Source organism: Miniopterus schreibersii (assembly GCF_964146895.1).
Source record: "Miniopterus schreibersii genome assembly, chromosome: 9".
Taxonomy (NCBI): Eukaryota; Metazoa; Chordata; class Mammalia; order Chiroptera; family Miniopteridae; genus Miniopterus; species Miniopterus schreibersii.
The window spans coordinates 32,042,449-32,063,445 of NC_138118.1; the positions used below are offsets into that span (position 1 = coordinate 32,042,449).

General features: G+C 35.7%; 1 protein-coding gene across 6 annotated transcripts in view; it reads right to left on the reverse strand.

Annotated features, from left to right (window-relative positions):
- HECW1 (HECT, C2 and WW domain containing E3 ubiquitin protein ligase 1) overlaps positions 1-20,997 on the reverse strand; it is a 584,554-nt gene that overhangs the window by 40,882 nt on the left and 522,675 nt on the right. For all 6 annotated transcript variants that reach the window (XM_081147958.1, XM_081147956.1, XM_081147957.1 and 3 more), the window contains 2 exons: positions 12,292-12,405; positions 11,330-11,482 (listed from right to left, as the gene is read on the reverse strand). In XM_081147958.1, coding sequence (XP_081004084.1) covers positions 11,330-11,482; positions 12,292-12,405 — 267 coding nt within the window. The remainder of the gene's footprint in view (positions 1-11,329; positions 11,483-12,291; positions 12,406-20,997) is intronic.

The following is a 20,997-nucleotide window of genomic DNA, read 5'->3' on the forward strand; positions in this document are numbered from 1 at the left end:
CTTCTCTTTCATTTCCTTTTTTTTCTTTTCTAAAATTTTTATCTTTATTATTGAAAGTATTACAGATGTCCCTCCTTTCCACCTGGTTCCCACCCTGACCCAAGATTTCACTACCATATTGTCTGTGTCCATAAGCAATGCATATATGCATATAAGTTCTTTGGATAAGTTCTTCCCACCTCCTCCCCTTCCCTCTGAGATCCCTGTCTGTTCCAAGATTTTTAAAAATTTTTTTTTTGCCTCTGGTTCTATTTTATTCATCAGTTTATTTTGTTCATTAGATGATTCCTAATTTTGTTTATTTGAGTCCTTTCCCATTTTCCTTAGTGAGTGTAGGCAAAGGTTTGTCAATTTTATTAATCTTTTAAAGGAAACAGATCTTTATTGCCTTAATTTTTGTATAGACTTTTTCTCCTCTATTTCATTCAAGTTTTGCTCTAATTTTTATTGCTTTTTTCCTTCTGCTGACTTTGAGTTGCTTTTGTGCTTGTTTTTCTAGTCCTTTCATATGTAGTTAGGTTGTTTACTTGTAACTTTTCTTGTTTTTCTTTTACTGCATTTGCTGCATTCCCAAAGTTTTGAGTCTATATTTGTCTTTGCATCTTAGTGTGTCTCTTGAAGGCAACATATGGTTAGATTATGATTTTGATCTGAACTACTACTCTGTGCATTTTTATTGGTGAATTCATATTTGTTTACATTTAAGGTAATTAATTATTGATGTATGAGAATTTCCTATAGCCATTTTATCTTTTGTTTTCTGGCAGCTCTATGCCCCTGTTTGTTCTTTTCTTTTGTGTTTCTGTCTTTTGTATGTGTTTTTTGGTATTCCATGATTTTTTACCTCTCTTTCCTCTTTTTTAAGTTATGTGTCTCAGTTTTGTTTTTCTATATGTGTGGTTACAATTAGGTTTATGTTAAAAAATGTTTCACATATGCGGTAGTCTTTTTTTAAATGATCTAAGCTCCATCCTGCTCTGCTAATTCAGATCTTTACTCTCTCCCATCTTATGTTTTTGTTGTTACAAATTATGCCTGTCTATGCTGTGAGTTTTTTGGTGATCTTATCATAATTTGTGACCTTTTGTTCTTTGTTTCAGGTAAAATAGCCCCCTTGAGTATTCTCTGTAATGGAAGCCTTCCAGTGGTAAATTTCCTGTTACTGCATGTGTAGAAGTCTTTATTTCTCTTTTATACCTAAAGAATAACTTTGCTTTATATATTATTCTTGGCTGTTAATGTCTTTCATTAGTTTGAGTATTTGTAGTTTGCAGGGTTTCTGCTAAGAAGTCCAATGAAAGTCTAACTGGGATTCCTTTACAGGTTATTTTCTTCTTTTCCCTAGGTACCTTGAGAATTCTTCCTTTGTTATTAATTTTTGACAATTTTAATACAATTTGCCTTGGAGAAGGCCTAATTGGATTGAGGTAATTAAGTTCTCTATATGCTTCTTGTATACTAAGATCCAGCTCTTTCTATAGGTTTGGTAAGTTTTCCTCAACTATTTGTTTAAATAGACTCTCTTTTCCCTTCTGCCTCTCTTCTTCTCCTGGTATGCCTATTACTCTTAATTTTTATACTTTTTTTCTTTTTAATTTATATTGAATTTATAGGGGTTACAGGTGAAAAAACATATAGGTTTAAAGTTTACAATCTATAATATATCATCAGTATATTGAATTGTGTGTTCATCATCCAAATTCAAGTCTCCTTCCATTACCATTTATTTTCCATTTATCTTCTTGTACCTCTGCCCACCTCTATTTCCCTCTGGTAATCACCATAGTGTTGTCTGCCTCTGTAGAATTTTTCTTTTGCTTAATCCCTTTACCTTTTCTACTCAACTAACAACACCCTTCCCATCTGAGAGCTGTCAGTCTGTTTCCTGTATCTATGAGTCTGTTTTCATTTTGTTTCTTAGTTTATTTTGTTCATTAGATTCCACATATAAGTGAAGTCATATGGTATTTATATTTCTCTGACTGTCTTATTTCACTTAGCATAATACACTCCATGTCCATCCATGCTGTCACAAAAGGTAATGTTTTGTTCTTTTTTAAGGCCAAGTAATGAGTCGTATTTCACTGTGTAAATGTAATCAACTACTGATGGGCACTTGGACTACTTCTAAATCTTGGCTATGATAAATAACTGCAATGTACATTTGGACTCATATATTCTTTCAAATTAGTGTTTCAGGTGTCTTTGCATTTATTCCCCAAAGTGGAATCTCTAGGTCAAAAGGCAGGTCCATTTTTAACTTTTTTGAGGAAACTCCATACTCTTTTCCACAGTGGCTACACCAATCTGCAATCTCACACACAGTGAGTGAGGTTTTCCTTTTCTCCACATTCTCATCAGCACTTGTTGTTTGTTGATTTATTGATGATAGCCATTCTGACAGGTGTGAGGTGATGTCTCATTATTTTAAAATTTGCATTTCTCCAATGAATAGTGATATTGAGCACCTTTTTATATATTGGCCATCTGTATGTCCTCTTTGGAGAAGTGTGAATTCTGGTTATTTGTCCTTTTCTTAATTGAATTGTTTGTTTGGGGTTGAGTTGTATAAATGTTTTATGAATTTGGACATTAACACATTATCTGATGTACCATTGGTAAATATGTTCTTCTATTCAGTGGGTTGTCTTTTCATATTCTTGATGGTTTCCTTTGCTGTGCAAAAACTTTTTAGTTTAGTTTGATGTAGTCCCATGTATTTATTTTTTCTTTTGTTTCCCTTGCCCAAGTAAATATACTCCAAAAGATATTGCTAGGAGTGGTAAGTTTTATTCTAGGACATTTACAGTTTTGAGTTTTACATATAATTTTTAATCCATTTTGAGTTTATTCTTATGTATGTTGTAAGAAGGTGGTGTAGTTTTATTTTTTTGCCTGTATCTGTCCTATTTTTCCAACAGTATTTATTGAATAAATTGTCTTCATGATGTTGTATGTTTTTGCCTCTTATGTCAAATATTAAATAAACATAACAGTGTGAGTTTATTTTGGGCTCTCTGTTCTTTTCCATTGATCTATATATATGTTTTTATGCCAGGACCATGCAGTTTTTATTATTATGGCATTGTTGTGTAGTCTATCAGGTAGTGTGATTCCTCCAACTTAGTTCTTCTTTCTCAAGAATGCTGTGGCTATTTAAGGTCTTTTGTAGATCCATATCAATTTTCAGAATATTTGTTCTCGTTCTGTGAATACTCTATTGGTATCTTGATAGAAATTGCATTGAGTCTATAGATTGCTTTGGGTAGTATGGACATTTTAATGATATTAATTTTTATATCCACAAACTATATATACATTCAGTTATTTCTATCTTTTTCAGTTTCTTTCTTCAATGTCTTATAATTTTTCAAGGACTGGTTTACATTCTTGATTAAATTTATTCCAAGGTATTTTATTTAGTTTATTTTTATTGCGGAAGATATTACAAATTTTTTCAACCCCCTCCCACCTCCCTTTGCCTGGCTCCCACCCCATCCTAGGTCTTCACTGCACTATTGTCTTTGTCCATGGGTTATGCATATGTTAATATCTTTCTGACTTCCCCCGCCTTACCTCTGAGATCTGTCAGTCTGTTCCATGCTTCCATGTCTCTGGACGTATTTGTTTGTCAGTTTATTTTGTTCTATAGACTCAACATTTAATGAGATTATGTGATCTTTGTCTCTCTCTGACTGCCTTATTTTCCTTAGCATAATAATCTCCAGATCCATCCATGCTATCTCAAAGGTTAAGAGATCCTTCTTTTTTTACAGCTGCATAGAATTCCATTGTGTAAATATACCACAACCTTTTTATCCAATCATCTACTGATGGGCACTTGGGTTGTTTCCAGATCTTAGCTATTGTAAATTGTGCTGCTATGATCATAGGGATGCATATATTCTTTCAAATTATTATTTCAAGTTTCTTTGGATATATTCCCAGAAGTGGGATTTCTTGGTCAAATGGAAGTTCCATTTTTAATTTTTGAAGAAACTTCCACAACAATTGGACTGTTCCAGTCTGCATTCCCACAGTAGTATACTAGAGTTCCTTTCCCCCCACATCCTCCCCAGCACTTGTCATTTGTCAACTTGTTGATGGTAGCTATTCTGGCAGGTGTGAGGTTATTTTAATTTGCATCTCTGTGATGATTAGTGACATTGAACATTTTTTTATACGTCTCTTGGCCATTCCTATGTCCTTTTTGGAGACTGTCTATTTAGATCCTTTTCCTGTTTTTAATTGGAATGTTTGTCTTCCTTTTGTGGAATTGTATGAGTTCTTTATATATTTTGGAAGTTATTGCCTTATCAGATGTATCATTGGTAAGTATGTTTTCCTATACAGTGGGCTCCCTTTTTAATTTGTGAATGGTTTTCTTTGTTGTGCAGAAACATTTTAGTCCCATTTGTTTATTTTTTCCTTTGTTTTTCTTGCCCTAGGAGGTGCATAAATAAAACTCCTGCTAAATGAGTTTTTACTGCCTATGTTCTCTTCTAGAATTTTTATTGTTTCCCAACTAACATTTAAATCTTTCATCCATTTTTGAGTTTATTTTTGTGTATGGTGTAAGTTGGTGGTATAGTAACATTTTTTCCATGTACCTGTCAAATTTTCCCAGCACCATTTATTGAAGTCACTGTCTTTACTCCATTGTATGCTTTGCCACCTTTGTCAAATATTAATTGACCATAATGGTGTGGGTCAATTTCTGCGGGGTCTGTTCTTTTTCACTGATCTATATGCCTGTTCTTGTGCCATTACCAGGCTGTGTTGATTACAAATGGCTTTGTAGTATAGTTTGATATCCGGTACTGTAATCCATTCAACTTTGCTCTTCTTTCTCAAGATTGCTGGAGCTATTTGGGGTCGTTTTTGGTTCCATATAAACTTTTGGAATATTTGTTGTAGATCTGTGAAATATGCTGATGGTATTTTAATAGGTATTGCATTGAATCTATAGATTGCTTTGAGGAATATGGACATTTTAATGATGTTTACTCTTCTAATCCATGAACAATGTATTTGCTTCCACTTGTTTGTATCTTCCTGTATTTCTTTTTTTCAGTGTCTTCTAATTTTACAAATACAGGTTTATTACCTCCTTGTTAAGTTTATTCATAGGTTTTCTTGTTGTTGCAATGGTAAAAGGTACTGTTTTGATTATTTTTAGTTTCTCTTTCTGAGAGTTCATTATTGGTACATGAAAATGTCATCAATACTGGATGTTAATTTTATATCTTGCGTCTTTGCTGAATTCATTTATTAAATCTAGTAGTTTTTTGGGGGAATCTTTAGGGTGCTCTGTATACAGTATCTTGTCATCTGCAAATAAGGGAGGTTTTACTTCTCCTACTTCAATTTAGGTGTCATTTATTTTTCCTTATTTTCTGATTGCTCTGGCTATGTTCAATAAGAGTGCTGTAGGTGGACTCTCTGTCACTTTGCTGATATCAAGGGAAATGCTTTTAATTGTTGCCCATTGAATATGACGTTGGCTGTGGGTCTGTCATATATGGCCTTTATTACATTGAGGTATGTTTTCTCTATTCCCACTGTGCTGAGAGTGTTTATCATAAATGAGTGCTGGATTTTCTCAAATGTTTTTTCTGCATCTTTATATATGACCATGTAATTTGTTTCTTTCTAGTTGTTTATGTGGTATATCATATTCTTTGATTTGTGAATATTGTACCAACCTGGCATCCTCAGAATAAATCACACTTTGTCATGGTGTGTAATCTTTTTAGTGTATTGCTTGATCCATTTTGCTAATATTTTGTTGAGAATTTTAGCATCTATGTTCATCAGGGATATTGGCTTATGATGTTCTTTCTTTGTGCTGTCTTTATCTGGTTTCACTATTAGGATAATGCTGGTCTCATAAAATGGGTCTTTTCTACTCTTGAAATTTTTGGAGTAGTTTGAGATGGATAGGTGTTAGATGTTCTTTGAATGTTTGGTAAAATTTACCTGTGACATTACAGTCCAAGACATTGTTTGTTGGGAACTTTCTTTCTTTTTATTAAATTTATTGGGGTGACATTGGTTAATAAAATTATAAAGGTTTCAGGTGTACAATTCTATAATACATCATCTGTATATTGTACTGTGTGTTCACCACCAAATATTTTTAAAAGTGTTTTTATTACTGTTTCAATTCTATTAGTTTTAATTGGTCTATTCAGATTTTTCTGATTCTTACTAATTTAGTTATGGAAGATGGTATGTTTCTCAGAATTTACCCATTACATCCAGATTGTCTAAATTTTTGGCATACAGTTGTTTGTATTATTTTCTGACATTCTCTATAGTTCTGTCATTGCAGTTGTTACTTGTTTTTTGTTTTTTTTTTTCATTTCTGATTTAATTTGTTATAGTCCTTTCTCATTTATGCTTGACGAGTCTGGTTTAAGGTTTGTCAATATTTATTTATTTATTTAATCCTCATCAGAGGAGTGGGAATATTTTTTTCACTGATTTTAGAAAGTGTGGAAAGGAGTGAAAATGGGTAGAGAAAAGGGGATGGGGTGAGATAGAAACATTGATGTGACAGAGATACATCCACTGGTTGCCTCCCACATGCACTTCGATTAGGGGCAGGGATTGAACCTGCAACTCAGGTAAATGCCTTTGACTGGGAATCGAACCCATGACCCTTGTTGGAACTGGTGTTCTAACCACTGAACCACGCTGGCCAAAGCAGGTTTGTCAATTTTATTTATCTTTTTAAAAAACCAGCTTTTTGTTTCATTTATCCTCTCTCTTTCTTTTAAAGATTGTATTTACTTTTGCTCTAATCTTTATTCTTTCCTTTCTTTTACTCTCTTTGGACTGTGTTTGTTGTACTATTTCTAATTTCTTTATGTGTAAAGTTAGATTGTTTATATGAGATTTTTCTTGTTTATTGAGAGAGGCCTGTAGTGTTATAAATTGTCCTGTTAGGACTGCTTTCACTGTTTTCTATAGCTTTTGGGTTGTTGTGTTTTCATTTCATTTGATTGAAGGTATCTCTTTACTTATTCATTGATCTAATTTTTTAACCCATTCATTGTTTGGTAACATGTCATTTAATCTCCATGTCTTTGCGTTTTTTTCCGTGTTTGTGTTTTTTTTTGGTGTGTGTGTGATTAATTTCTCATTTCATACCATCATGGTCAGAGAAGATGCTTGATATGATTTCAGTCTTCTCAAATGTATTAAGGCTTGTTTTGTGTCCTAACATGTGGTGTTTCCTAGAAAATGTTCCATATATATTGAAAAGAATGTATATTCTGCTGCTTTGGGGTGGAATGTTCTGAAGATATAATTTAAATCCATATATTCCAGTGTGTCATTTAAGATTGCTCTTTCCTTGTTGATTTTCTGTTTAAAAGATCTATACATTGATGCCAATGGGGTATTAAAATCCCCAAATATGACTGTATTGTTGTCAATCCCTCCCTTCATGTCCTACAAAATTTGCTTTATATATTTAGGTGCTCCTATGTGGGTGCATATATGTTTATAAGGGTTATATCTTCTTGTTGAATTACTCCATTTATCATTATGTAGTGTCCTTCTTTTTCTCTTTCTATAGCCTTTATTCTAAATTATGTTTCCTTTGATATAATTATTATTGTCCTCACTTTTTTCCACTTCCATTAGCATGAAAAAATTTTTTGTCATCCCTTTACCTTTAGTCTGCTTGTATCATGCATTCTGAAGTGGGTCTTTTATAGACAGCAATATATGGGTATTGTTTTCTTATACATTCAGGTGGGCTATGTCTTTTCATTGGAGTATCTAATTCATTTACATTTAAAGTGATTCTGCCTGGCTTATTTCACTTAGCATAATTTTCTCCAGATCCATCCATACTGTCCCAAAGGGTACAAGACCCTTCTTTACAGCTGCATAGCATTCCATGGTGTAAATCTCCCACAGCTTTTTTATCCATTCATCTACTGATGGGCACTTGGACTGTTTCCAGGTCTTAGCTATTATAAATTGAGTTGCTATGAACATAGGGGTACATATATTCTTTCTGATTAGTGTTTCAGGATTCTTAGGATACATTCCTAGAATTGGGATCACTGGGTCAAAAAGCAGCTCTATTTTTAATTTTTTTGAGGAACCTCCATACTGTTTTCCATAGTGGCTGCACCAGTCTGCATTCTCACCAGCAGTTTACTAGGGTTCCCCTTTCTCCACATCCCTGCCAGCACAAGTCGTTTGTCTGTATTGGTGTCTCTCAAGTCTCAATATCTAGTATAGTTTTTGTCTTGTTAATCAGGGCCATAGTTCCAGTTAAACATTACTATATCAAGCTGCATTTATAACAGAAATTGTAAGCTTTGCCTGTCACAGAGTGAATTCCTCATCTTCTCTAAATATCATCTACTCAGCCTAACTCCAGTCACAGTTAATAGCATCAATTGGCCCAATTGTGTGCCCAGAAACCTTGCACTCATTGTATATTTCTCTCCTCCTCTCACCTTAATCAATGAACCAACTAGTTTAATCTCTTCTCCCTCTGAGATTTCCCTTCCTTTCTTGTATACTGCCTCTGCCTTAGCTTTGAACCTTTATTTCTCCCCCTGACTTAGCAACCACTTCAGAACTGGTCTGGCTCTTTCTAGCCCCACCTTCTCAAAATTTTCTTCACAATATGGAAAGATTTGCTTTGCTTTTCTTTTTAATTTTTAAATTTTATTTTTGTTTAAAGTATTACAAATGTCCCTTTTTCTCCCCAGTGACCCATTCCACCCCGTCCCATCTCCTTCCCCAGTCCCTCCCTCCACCATTGTCTGTGTCCTTGGGTTGTGCATATATGCATGTAAATTCTTTGGTTACTCTCTCCCCCTCCACCCAACTGCCCAAGTGCCCATCAGTACATGAGTGGATAAAAAAACTGTGGGACATATACACCATGGAATACTATGCAGCTGTAAAGAAGAAGAATCTCGTACCCTTTGGGACAGTATGGATGGACCTGGAGAAAATTATGCTAAGTGAAATAAGCCAGCCAGAGAAGACAAACATCACATGATCTCGCTTATACATGGAATCTAAAGAACTTAATAAACTGATAAACAGAATAGATTCAATGACATGGAAGCAAAGATTTACTTTTTTGAAAACACAACTTCAATTATAGCATGCTCCACAGAAGATATGACCACCTGCCTATCTTGTCTCTAGCCTCACTTTCTATAACAACGTCTATGGGCATTCTCCACTCTAATTCAACTACACTGCTTGCTGAAGGCTCCATTTCCTCTCATGCCTTTTAATTATTATTTCCAATTTTGGCTCTGTTACATGTCTTAGCTTCCCTTCTCTGCTAAGCCTCCTATACAACTGTTGTCCCTTAAGACCTGGTACAATCATCCTCTCTTTTTATAAGATCTACTGGCTTTATTCCCCATTTTCCTATACTCTCCATTGGGCTGAGTAAGACATTTTTCCTTGTGATTTAACACAATTCTCTATTATGTATCTCAGTTGTGTCTGTGCATGTGCATGTGCGCGCGCGCGCACACACACACACACACACACACACACACACACACAAGTATTATGTTTGTAAAACCTGGCACTTATGATTTTGTATTGTAATTGTTGGTTCACTGATGTATTCTTCTTACTACACCTCTTTCAAAGAAAAGATCTTATATCATCTTTGTATCCTCCCAGCATATAGTATATGCTTAATTTATAATTGCTAAATTAATAAAGGTATCCCCACAACATCTAGCTTAATCTTATATGGTATATTTGATGAAAAAATACTTCCTTTTTTTTCTATTGATTTCAGAGAGAGGAAAGGAGAGGGAGAGAGAGATAGAAACATCAATGATGAGAGAGTCATTGATTGGTTGCCTTCTGCATACCCCTTATTGGGGATCAAACCCAAAACCTGGGCATATGCCCTGACCAGGAATTGAACTGTGACCTCTTGGTTCATAGGTCAATGCTTAACCACTGAGCCATGCAGGCTGGAAGAAAATATTTCTTTTTTGGTTGCAGATTCCAATGTATGGTCTCTATGATGCCATCTTACATTTCATGCTCACAAATTATGAGGTAATTGAGGGGTTATATTAAGTATAATCTGTGTACATATGTATTCTTATATCATGGGTTATAGCACTTTCTAACCCTATCCCAATGTAACCTAAGTAAGAGCTGGCATTCAATTATCAGGGTCATAAGTCCCCCTGGAAAGGTCTTGCTTGCTCTATCTGCCTGTCTTTGTGTTTCTGCCTCATAGGTTTCTTCACCATTTTTTTGATAGTGACAGAAAAAGAAACTATAGAGGAAAAGGACAACTTTTGTTTTATACTTGTGTCAAATGCTTGATGTAGACTCACTCCTGCCTCAGCTCAAGAACTACAGAGCTGAGACTATTTGAAGAGAGCTGGCATGACAACAGCAACATGTCTTAGTAGAGGAGGGTTATCTGATGCTATAAAACAAAAATACAGGTATTTGGCCTGTAAGTCCAGTAGGCCCAGGTATTGCCTCAGAAACTTTCATCAGGAGCAGAGATTGCAAAACATCATAAATGAAGAATGTTTTAACAACCATATTAGCAATTTCCAGGACACATTTCCTTATTGATGGCAGGAACTCCTGCAGTGAGAGCAGGAGTAATTTTTAAATCAGGTGTTGTGGTGACACAGCAAAAAAATGCATGCATACTATATTTCCCATTCATATTTCTGGAGGCTTCTAATACCTGAAGTATCTCACCTACAGAACAGTATGGAATTGACTAATACTTACCTTCTTACACATATCAGTAAGTGGTAATACATGACTCAACAGGAGAAAACCAAAGAGATAACTGGATTTTTGAGTCAGAAAGATACTTAGAGATCATGTGACCCAACAGCTTTATTTAACAATACAATAAGATACAGAAGCTGATGTCCACAGTGCTAAAGCCATTGGTCCAAAAGTGTATAAGTGTCAAAGAATTTCAGACCCATGTATATCTCCAAGGAGCCTCTACTGGGGACTCATAATTTTAGTAGAATTATCAACATTCAGGACCTATCTATACTCACCCTAGTGTCACCTCAGACGGCAATTACTGTTTCTTACATCAGTTTACAATTGACAATAAATTTGCAGTTTCTTTAGTAATTTATTTTGTTTTCTGGGTGAAGACTAATAGAGAGTCTTCTTTCTAATGCTTTGTTATTCACTCTCATCACCCCTCATTCTATATGGCCCACTGGTCTAAACACAATGGCCCTTGAGAAATGCTGTTGCTCTCAGACTAAAAGAACACTAGAACTTTCAAACATAAGAAAGCAAAAATTCTAGATCTTACCATTCTAGATGGTTTTCCACAAATGCAGACATGGGACTGATTTGCACGGTGTAAGTATCATTTGCAGAATATTCAAAGAGTCCATAGTAAGGGTTAAAGAGCTCCTGAGACAAAAGGAAGAAGAACTCTCTCGAAGGACCGCTGTAATCCAGGCTGCAAAGGAAACAGAGGTCTGGGAATCTATTATGAACAGGAGGTAGGGGACCTACCACTATCTGGGTGCTATTGTGCTCTTTCAGAGTCAGTACTGGGGAATGTCAAGAGCAACCTTGGCTCTTTAGAGTGGATCCCAATGGAAGTATTAATTTGCTATAGAAAATGAGGAGTGGTTATTGGCTTGGGGAAGTTTTTATTCAGATTTCCATGAGTGAACACTTATGGCAATGTTCCTTAATTTTTTTTTATCATATAATACCTGTTGGATAAAACACAAAGCTGTCCCATTAAAAACAAGGACTTAGTTGAAAAAGCACAAGAGAATTTCCTGTGGCAGTGTGTGTATGTGAGCATATGTGCATATGTGTGAATTAAAAAGCTTTCCAAGTTCATTCTGATATGCCCTTCTATGGTTGAGATGATTTTCCATGAAATCACTCAAATTATAAAACAAATTTGGTATGCAGTTGTATATGCGCACTTTAGGAGGAAGAGTTTTTTGATCAGATACTCAGAAGTGTACAGTGCCTGAAAAAGTAAAGATCCAGTAGTTTAGAGCAGTATTTTTGGTTTATACTTTGAACATGTACCTTAGACCCTAGGACTTGGCAATAATCTTAGGCTTTTAAAGAACATGAAATCTAAAGCTTGGTAATACCTGGAGAAAGAGCTCCCAAAAAGACACAATTAAAATCACCTTGGGGCAAACGCTTAGAGCTACTCTTCTTTTTGAGAAAAATCACCCAAGATCCAAGGGATTTGGTCCACCACACTGAGATGTTTGCATAAAATTACTGGTGCCTCACCCTTCTTCTCCAACAAAGGTGATGTAGAGCTTGTTTCGCTGGAGCTCCTTCCGGGAATAGGCCATAACCTGATTGAAAGTTCCTTCCAACAAGTGGTCCCGACGAATGATGAGCCTAGGAAGAAATAGAAATCACATGGGTGTTGAGCAGTGGCTTGAAGCTCTGCTGTTGGAGAATGTTCTAGGTGAGTCATGAGTGCACAGATCTTACTTCCTAGACTCTCCATGAATGTTCAGATTGCATTAGTTAAGCAACGGCCTTTTTAAAAACATTGACAGCACAAGGACAATGTGTATGCTTTTATAATTAGATACATTCCATCCTATTGGACTGCTTTTTGGATTTTTTTAATCAATTGCAAAAAGAATCTCTTCATTTGAATTCCTGAGTTTGAGTTTGGCTTTTCAGGAAAAAATAATAAACCCAGAAGGAGAAAAAAACCAAAACTTTTTAGACTCTTATCGAAAAGTTACATGAAAAGGTCTATCATTGAATTTATTATTTATTTATTTATTTATTTATTTATTTATTTATTTATTACTTTTTATTCAAAATGTTACAGATGACCATTTTCCTCCTCATTGACCAATTCCACCCCACCTCACTCCTATCCTCAGTCCCTCACCACACCATTGTATGTGTCCTTGGGTTATGTATATATGCACATAAATTCTTTCGTTTATCTCCCCTCCCCTACTCCCCCTTTCCCTTGGAGATTCATCTGTCTGATCCATGCTTCCATGTCAGTGAATCTATTCTGTTCATCAGTTTATTAAGTTCTTTAGATTCCACATATAAGGGAGATCATATGTTGTCTTTCTCCACCAGGCTTATTTTGCTTAGCATAATATTCTCCAGGTCCATCCATACTGTCCCAGAGGGTATAAGATCCTTCTTCTTTACGACTGCATAGTATTCCATGGTGTAAATGTCCCACAGCTTTTCTATCCACTCATTTACTGATGGGCACTTGGGCTGTTTCCAGATCTTAACTATTGTAAATTGAGTTGTTATGAACATAGGGGTGCATATATTCTTTCTGATTAGTGTTCAGGATTCTTAGGATATATTCCTACAAGTGGGATCACTAGGTCAAAAGGCAGTTTCAGTTTTAATTTTTTGAGAAAACTCCACACTGTTTTCCATAGTGGCTGCATCAGTCTGCATTCCCACCAGCAGTGTACTAAGGTTTCCATTTCTCCACATCCTCCCAAGCACTTGTTGTTTGTTGATTTGTTGATGGTAACCATTCTGACAGGTGTGAGGTGATAACTTATAATCATTTTAATTCACATCTCGATGATGATTAGTGACGTTGAGCATTTTTTCATGTCTCTTGGCCATCTGTATGTCCTCTTTGGAGAAGTGTCTATTCAAGTCTTTCCCATTTTTTAATTGGACTGTTTGTCTTCCTCTTGCTGAATTGTATGGCTTCTTAGTAGACTTTGGAAATTAACCCCTAATCAGATACATCCTTGGAAAATATGTTCTCCCATACGTTAGGGTTCCTTTGTATTTTGAGGCTGATTTCTGTTGCTGTGCAGATTTTTTTTTTTTAATTTGCAAAGATTTTATTTTATTTTAATTATTTATTTTACTTTCTTTTTAAAAATTTTATTTTTGTTTAAAATATTACAGATGTCCCTTTTTCTCCCCAATGCCCCATTCCACCCCGTTTCATCCCTCTCCCCAGTCCCTCTTTCTACCATTGTTGGTGTCCTAAGGTTGTGCATATGTGCATACTAGTGTTCCCATTTCTCCACATCCTTGCCAGCACAAGTCGTTTGTTGATTTGTTGATGGTAGCCGTTTTTACAGGTGTGCAGTGATACCTCATTGTGGTTTTAGCGATGTTGAGCATTTTCTCATATGTCTCTTGGCCATCTGTATGTCCTCTGTGGAGAAGTGTCTATTCAGGTCTTTTGCCCATTTCTTAATTAGGTTGTTTGTCTTCCTCTTGCTGAGTAGTATGAGTTCTTTGTACACTTTGGAAATTATCAGATACATCCTTGGCAAATATGTTTTCCCAGACTGTGGGGTTCCTTTGTATTTTGAGACTGTTTTGAGGTTTTTTTCTTTTGCTGTGCAGAAGCTTTTTAGTTTGATGTAGTCTCATATGTTTATTTTTTCTTTTGTTTCTCTTGTCCTAGGAGATATATCAGTGAAAATTCCACTACTTGGAATGTCTGTGACTTTACTGCCTATGTTTTCTTCCAGGATTTTTATGGTTTCATGACTTACATTTAACTCTTTTATCCATTTTGAGTTTATTTTTGTGTATGGTGAAAATTGGTGGTCTAGTTTCATTTTTTATATGTATCCAATTTTCCCAGCACCACTAATTGAAGAGACTGTCTTTACTCCATTGTATGCTCTTGCCTCCTTTGTCACTTGTCAGATATTAACTGACCATAATGGCGTGGGTGTATTTCTGGGGTATCTCTTCTGTTCCATTGATCTATAAGCCTGTTGTTGTACCAATACCAGGTGGTTTTGATTACAATGGTTTTGTAGTATAGTTTGATGTCTGGCAAAGTGGTCTCTCCCACTCTGTTCTTTTTTCTCAAGATGGCTGCAGCTATTCGGGGTCTTTTTTGGTTCCATGTAAATTTTTGAAATGTTTGTCCTAGATCTGTGAAATATGCTGTTGGCATTTTAATAAAAATTGCATTGAATTTATAAATTGTTTTAGGGTAGTATGGACATTTCAATGATATTAATTCTTCCAATCCATGAACATGATATATTCTTCCACTTGTTTATATCTTCTTCTATTTCTTTTTTCAGTGTCCTGTAGATTTCCAAGTACAGGTCTTTTACATCTTTGGTTAAGTTTATTTCCAGGTATCTTATTTTTTCAGTTACAATGGTAAATGGTATTGTTTTTGTAGTTTCTCTTTCTGAGAGTTCATTGTTTTTCTATAAAAATGCTACCGATTTCCGGATGTTTTTTTGTATCCAGCTACCTTGTGAAATTCATTTATCAAATCTAATAGTACTTGGTGGAGTCTTCAGGGTTTTCTATGTAGAATGTCATGTCATTTGCAAATAATGACAGTTTTACTTCCTCCTTTACAATTTGGATACCTTTTATGTTTTCTTCCTGTCTGATGGCTGTTGTAAGGACTTCAAATACTATGTTGAATAAGAGTGGTGAAAGTGGACATCCCTGTCTTGTTCTTGTTTTTAAAGGAAATGGTTTTAGTTTTTGCCCATAGAGTATGATGTTGGCTGTAGGTTTGTCATATATGTCCTTCATTATATTGAGGTGTGTTCCCGTTATTCTCACTTTGTTGAGGCTTTTTATCAAAAATGGGAACTCACTTTTTCAAATGCTTTTTCTGCATCTATTGGTATGATCTTATGATTTTTGTACTTCACTTTGTTTATGTGACATATCACATTTATTGATTTGCAGATATTATACCAGCCTTGCAGCCCTTCAATAAATCCCAATTGGTCATGGTTTATGATCTTTTTAATGTATTGCTGGATCTGACTTGCTAGTATTTTAGTGAGGATTTTAGCATCTATATTCATCAGGAATACTGGCCAGTAATTTTCTTTCTTTGTAGTGTCTTTATCTGGTTTTGAGATTTGAAGGATGCTTTCCTCATCAAAAAAGTTTGGAAGGTTTCCCTCCTCTTGAATTTTCTGGAATAGTTTGAGAAGATTAAGTGCTAATTTTTCTTTGACTCTTTGGAAAAACTCACCTGTAAGTCCATCTGGTTAAGGACTTTTGTTTGCTGGGAGTTTTTTGATTACTGCTTCAATTTCATTGGTTGTTATTGGCCTATTCAGGTTTTCTTTCTCTTCTTGATTAATTTTGGGAAGACTGTATGCTTCTTGGAATTTGATCATTTCACCCATGTTGTCCAGTTTGTTGGCAAATATTTGCTCATAGTATTTTCTTACAATCCTTTGTATTTCTGCTGGGTCAGTTGTTATATCGCCTCTTTCATTTCTGATTTTATTTATTTGGGTCTTCTCTCTTTGTTTCTCAAGTGAATCTGGATAAATGTTCATCAATCTTATTTATCTTTTCAAAGAACCAGCTCTTGGTTTCATTGAATTTTTGTATATTTTTTAGTCTCTGTGATATTAATTTTTTCCCTGATCTTTATTATTTCTTTCCTTCTATTTCTTCAGGGCTTTTATTGCTGTTCTTGTTCTACTTTTTTAAAAATAATTTTATTTATTTATTTATTTATTTATTTATTTATTTATTTATTTATTTATTTATTTATTTTTAAAATATATCTTTATTGATTTCAGAGAGAGGAAGGGAGAGGGAGAGAAAGAGAGATATAAACATCAATGATGAGAGAGTCATTGATTGGTTGCAGCCCACAACCCAGGTATGTGCCCTGACCCGGAATCGAACCCCGATCGCCTGGATCCTAGGTCGACACTCAATCGCTGAGCCACGCCCGACTGGGCTTGTTCTACTCTTTTTAGTTGTTGTGTTAGATTGTTTAGTAGAACTTTTTCTTGTTTCTTGAGGTATGCTTGTAATGTTAGGAACTTTCCTCTCAGGGCTGCTTTTGCTGTGTTCCATAGATTTTGAGTTGTTGTCTGTTCATTTTCTTTTTTTCCCAGTAATAGTTTGATTTCTTCCTTGAGCTCATTGGTAACCTATTCACTGTTCAATAACATGCTATTTAGCCTTCATATGTTTGAATATTTTTGAGTTTTTTTTATAGTGGTTAATTTCTAGTTTCATGACATTGGGATCTGAAAAGATGCTTGATATGATTTGAAATTTTATCAACTTGTAGAGACTTGCCTTGTGCCCTATCACATGGTTTATTTTTGAGAATATTCCATGTGCACTTGAGAATAATGTGTATTGTGCATCTTTGGGATGAACTATTCTGTAAATGTCAATTGAATCCATTAGGTCTAGTGAATCATTTAAGGTCTTTGTTTCCCTGTTGATTTTTGTCTTGATGATTTGTGCAATGCTGGCAGTGAGGTGCTAAAGTTCCTCACACTATGATTGTGTTGCCATCAATCTCCTCCTTAAAGTCCACCAAGAAATTTTTATATATTTAAGTGCTCCTATATTAGATGCTTATGTATTGATAAGGGTTATATCCTCTTGTTAGATTTATCCCTTTAGAATTATGTAGTGACCATTTTGTTTTTTGTTATGGTCTTTATTTTGAAGTTTATTTCATCAGAAATAAATATTTCTATTCCAGCTTTTTTGTTGTTTGTTTGTTTCCATTTGCATGGAGTATTTTACTTTATCCCATCACTTTTAACCTGTGTGAATCTTTTGCTCTCGGGTGGGTCTCTTGTAGACAGCATATATTTAGGTTCTGTTTTCTTATCCATTCAGCTACCCTATGTCTTTTGATTGGATCATTTATTCCATTTATATTTAAGGTTACTATTGATATATACTTATTTCATGACATTTTCCACTTTATGTTGATGTACCTTTTTCTCAAAATTTTTCTTTTTCTTAGAGCAGTCCTTTTAGCATTTCTTGCAATGCTGGTGCGATGATACTGAACACCTTTAGCTTTCTTTTGTCTGGGAAATTCTTTATTTCACCTTCAGTTTTAAATGATAACCATTCTGGATAGAGTTCTTGGTTGCATGTTCATGCTTTTCATTATTTTGAGAACTTCATGCCACTTCCTTTGGCCTGAAATGTTTCTGTTAAGAAATCTGCTGTCAGCCTTATGGGGGTTCCTTGTAGGTCACTGCTTGTCTCTCTCTTTCAGCCCATAATATTCTCTCTTTGTTCTTGATATGTGTCTTGCAGTGGGTCTCTGTGAGTCCCACTTGTTTCGAACCCTCTGTGCTTCCTGAACTTGTGTGGCTTTCTCCCTCACCAGTGTAGGGAAGTTTTCTGTCTTTATTTCCTCCACCAAGTTCTGTATCACTTTTTCTCTTGCTACCCCATATTATGTGAATGTTGTTTCCTTTTATGTTGTGCCAAAGTTCCCCTTGACTGTCCTCATGCTTTTTAAGTGCTTTTTCTTTTTGCTGCACTGATAGTGTTTTTTTTTTTCTACTTTATCTTCTAAGTCACTTATTCTATCTTTTACTTCATTGAGCCTGCTTTTAATTCCCTCCAGTGTATTCTTGATATCAGAGAGAGTATTATTCATTTCTCCTTGGTTTTTATTTATGATATTTAGCTATCTTTTCATGTTTTCACTAAGTTCCTGGACCTTTCCATTAAGTGTCTTGTTGTTCTTATTAATTTCCTTGAGCATCTTTATAACTATTACTCTGAACTCTATTTTTGATAACTTGCTTAACTTTATCTCATCAAGGGCTTTTTATTGTGATTTTCCATTTTCTTTAGTTTATGGGTTGTTTCTTTGTCTCTTCCCATTTTGGTGGCTCTTACTGTCTGTCTCTGTATATTAGACATATTTGCTGTCTCCTAGTTTTGAGGGGTGGAATTTTGTAGTGTGAGTCCATTGGAGCCCAGAGGTGTGTTTTCCATATAATTCTCAGCTATTTGATCTGGGTTGTGTCTCTTTTTTTGGGTGTCTCTTTTGTGGGTTCTTTGGGCTCTCTTGTTGTGATTGTGTCTTGATTGTTGTTGACCTGTTCTTGAAAAGACTCTCCTCTGAGTTTGAATAACTGTGTGTCTCAGCCCCAACCACATCATGTGAGCTGTTGTACAGGTGTTGGAAAGCCAAGACAATACACAACCAAACTGCCAGAAAACAAGCAGTATTTTACTGAATATCCTGACAATCACAATGGAAATATCCCAAGTGAAAGTAGAATTGGGAGAGTGAAGAACAGAAGTGCTAAAGAAAGATAGAGACAATAAATAGAGGGAGAGAGAAAGAAAGAGAAAAGAATATTATTGCTTATAGTAATGAAAAATTTAAAAAAATTATAAAATAAAATGAAAAGTAAAAAATAGAGAAGCTTCTGGGAGATAAAAGGGGAAGGGAAAGGATTCTGAAAGAAAGGCAAATAAAAAATTAAGGGTAGAGCATAAGAATAGAAAAATACTTGAAAAATAAAAAATAAAAATACAATACAGAGACAAACAGAAACAAAACAAACAAACCAAAAGACAGGAAGATGGAGAATAAAAGAAAAAAAATACAAAAAAGAAAGTAACATGTTATGCCAATGGAACAAGAAGAGAGAGAGAGGGAGAGAGATAAAGCAAGGGCAGGGAAGGTGTTCAATAAGAGGTATAGGGAAAAAAATGGAGAAAAGCAGTAAACTTATTGATTATAATGATAATGTCCCAGCAATTAAGCAGAGAATATTAATAAAATATTGATAATAGAACAAAAAACAAAACAAAGTAAAAGAAAAAAACAACAAATCAACCAAAGCTAAACAAGAATTTTAAGAAATTAATTTAAAAATTAAAAATAATAAAAAAATTAAAATAATTTTTTTCTTTTTTCTAAAAAAAAAAAGTCAATCAGGTGAGTCTCTTTTGGGCAGCTTATGTTGTCTGAGGCTCACTCTTTGTATCTTCATTTCAGTTCTCCTGGGTGGTACTTGTGTATTAGCTAATGTCAGGAGCTGTCTTGGTTTGGCTCTGGTGTCCTCAGTTGGCTGATATGAGCCTCTATGTGGACTATCTCCACTTGTCAGCTATTTTGCCTCCCCCTTGTGGTTGCCTGGTCTTACTCCAGTGTCTTCTGAAGAACCTTTAGGGTGCAGGCTGGCTAGTGTAGCTCAGGATATTGTCAGGAACTCACTGTGTGGAAGTTAGTGTCTGCTTCAAAGCCAACTCCTACGTCTCTATACTATCTTCTAATTCTACTTCCCCATAAACTGGCCTGCTGCAGTTTCAGAATGACTTCAGTCTGTTGCTTTTTCTATATGGGAAGTTTTAGTAGCCTGGGCTCAGTGGGCTTGATTTCAGTGGGAGTGGTGTTCCTAGCCTGCAGGAGAGGTAGGTGTGCTCCATCCCTCCATTTTCAGATCTGGTTGGCTGATCTCACAGGGTGCTCATTTCAAACTCCCTACACAGCAATCACAAACCCCAGCTTTCGCTGGTCTGTCTCCCCAATGGAAGCCAGGAAGGTGGATACCTGTTCAGCAATCAAAAACTCAAAAACACACAAAACAACACACAAAGAGAGAATCTGCCCTGCCAAGTCCTATTGCCCCCACACCTTGGTACCAAGCAGGGTGTGTCACAGAGTCAACCCCATGCAGCTCCCCTGCATAGCTGGTCTCAGTAAAGCTGAGGCAGTTTTTTTGGCACTGTCCCAGCTCCCCTCAGAATGTGTCAAAAATTTCAGGTTCTCCACACTGGCAGCGTTGGTGGCTGGAGCCTCAACCTTCCCCACTGGAAGCTCTGTTGGCTTGAGTCCTGATTCATCCTTCTGGTGGCTCTGGTCCTTCTCTGGCAGCAGGAGTGTTGTCTTCCCCTTCCCCATGCCACTCAGATCAAATGCTTTCTGGGGTTCTACACAATGCCTTACAGGAAGGCAGAGGGTTCTTATATGTAGCTGCTCAGTGCTTTCCTGTGCCCCTTTCTGTTCAGGAGCCACACACTGTGGGACAGCTTTTCTTATGGTTGGCACTTGGTGTGAAAGATGACTATGGGTTCACCATTACAAGCTTTGTTTTACTGGGAAGGCACGGTCCCCTTTTCACAAGCACACTGTTCCCCTGGCTCCCTCTGCCTGCCCTACACAGGTTCTCCTTCCCATATCCTCTGCTCTGGGTTTGAGATCCTAGCTTTTGGATGCCA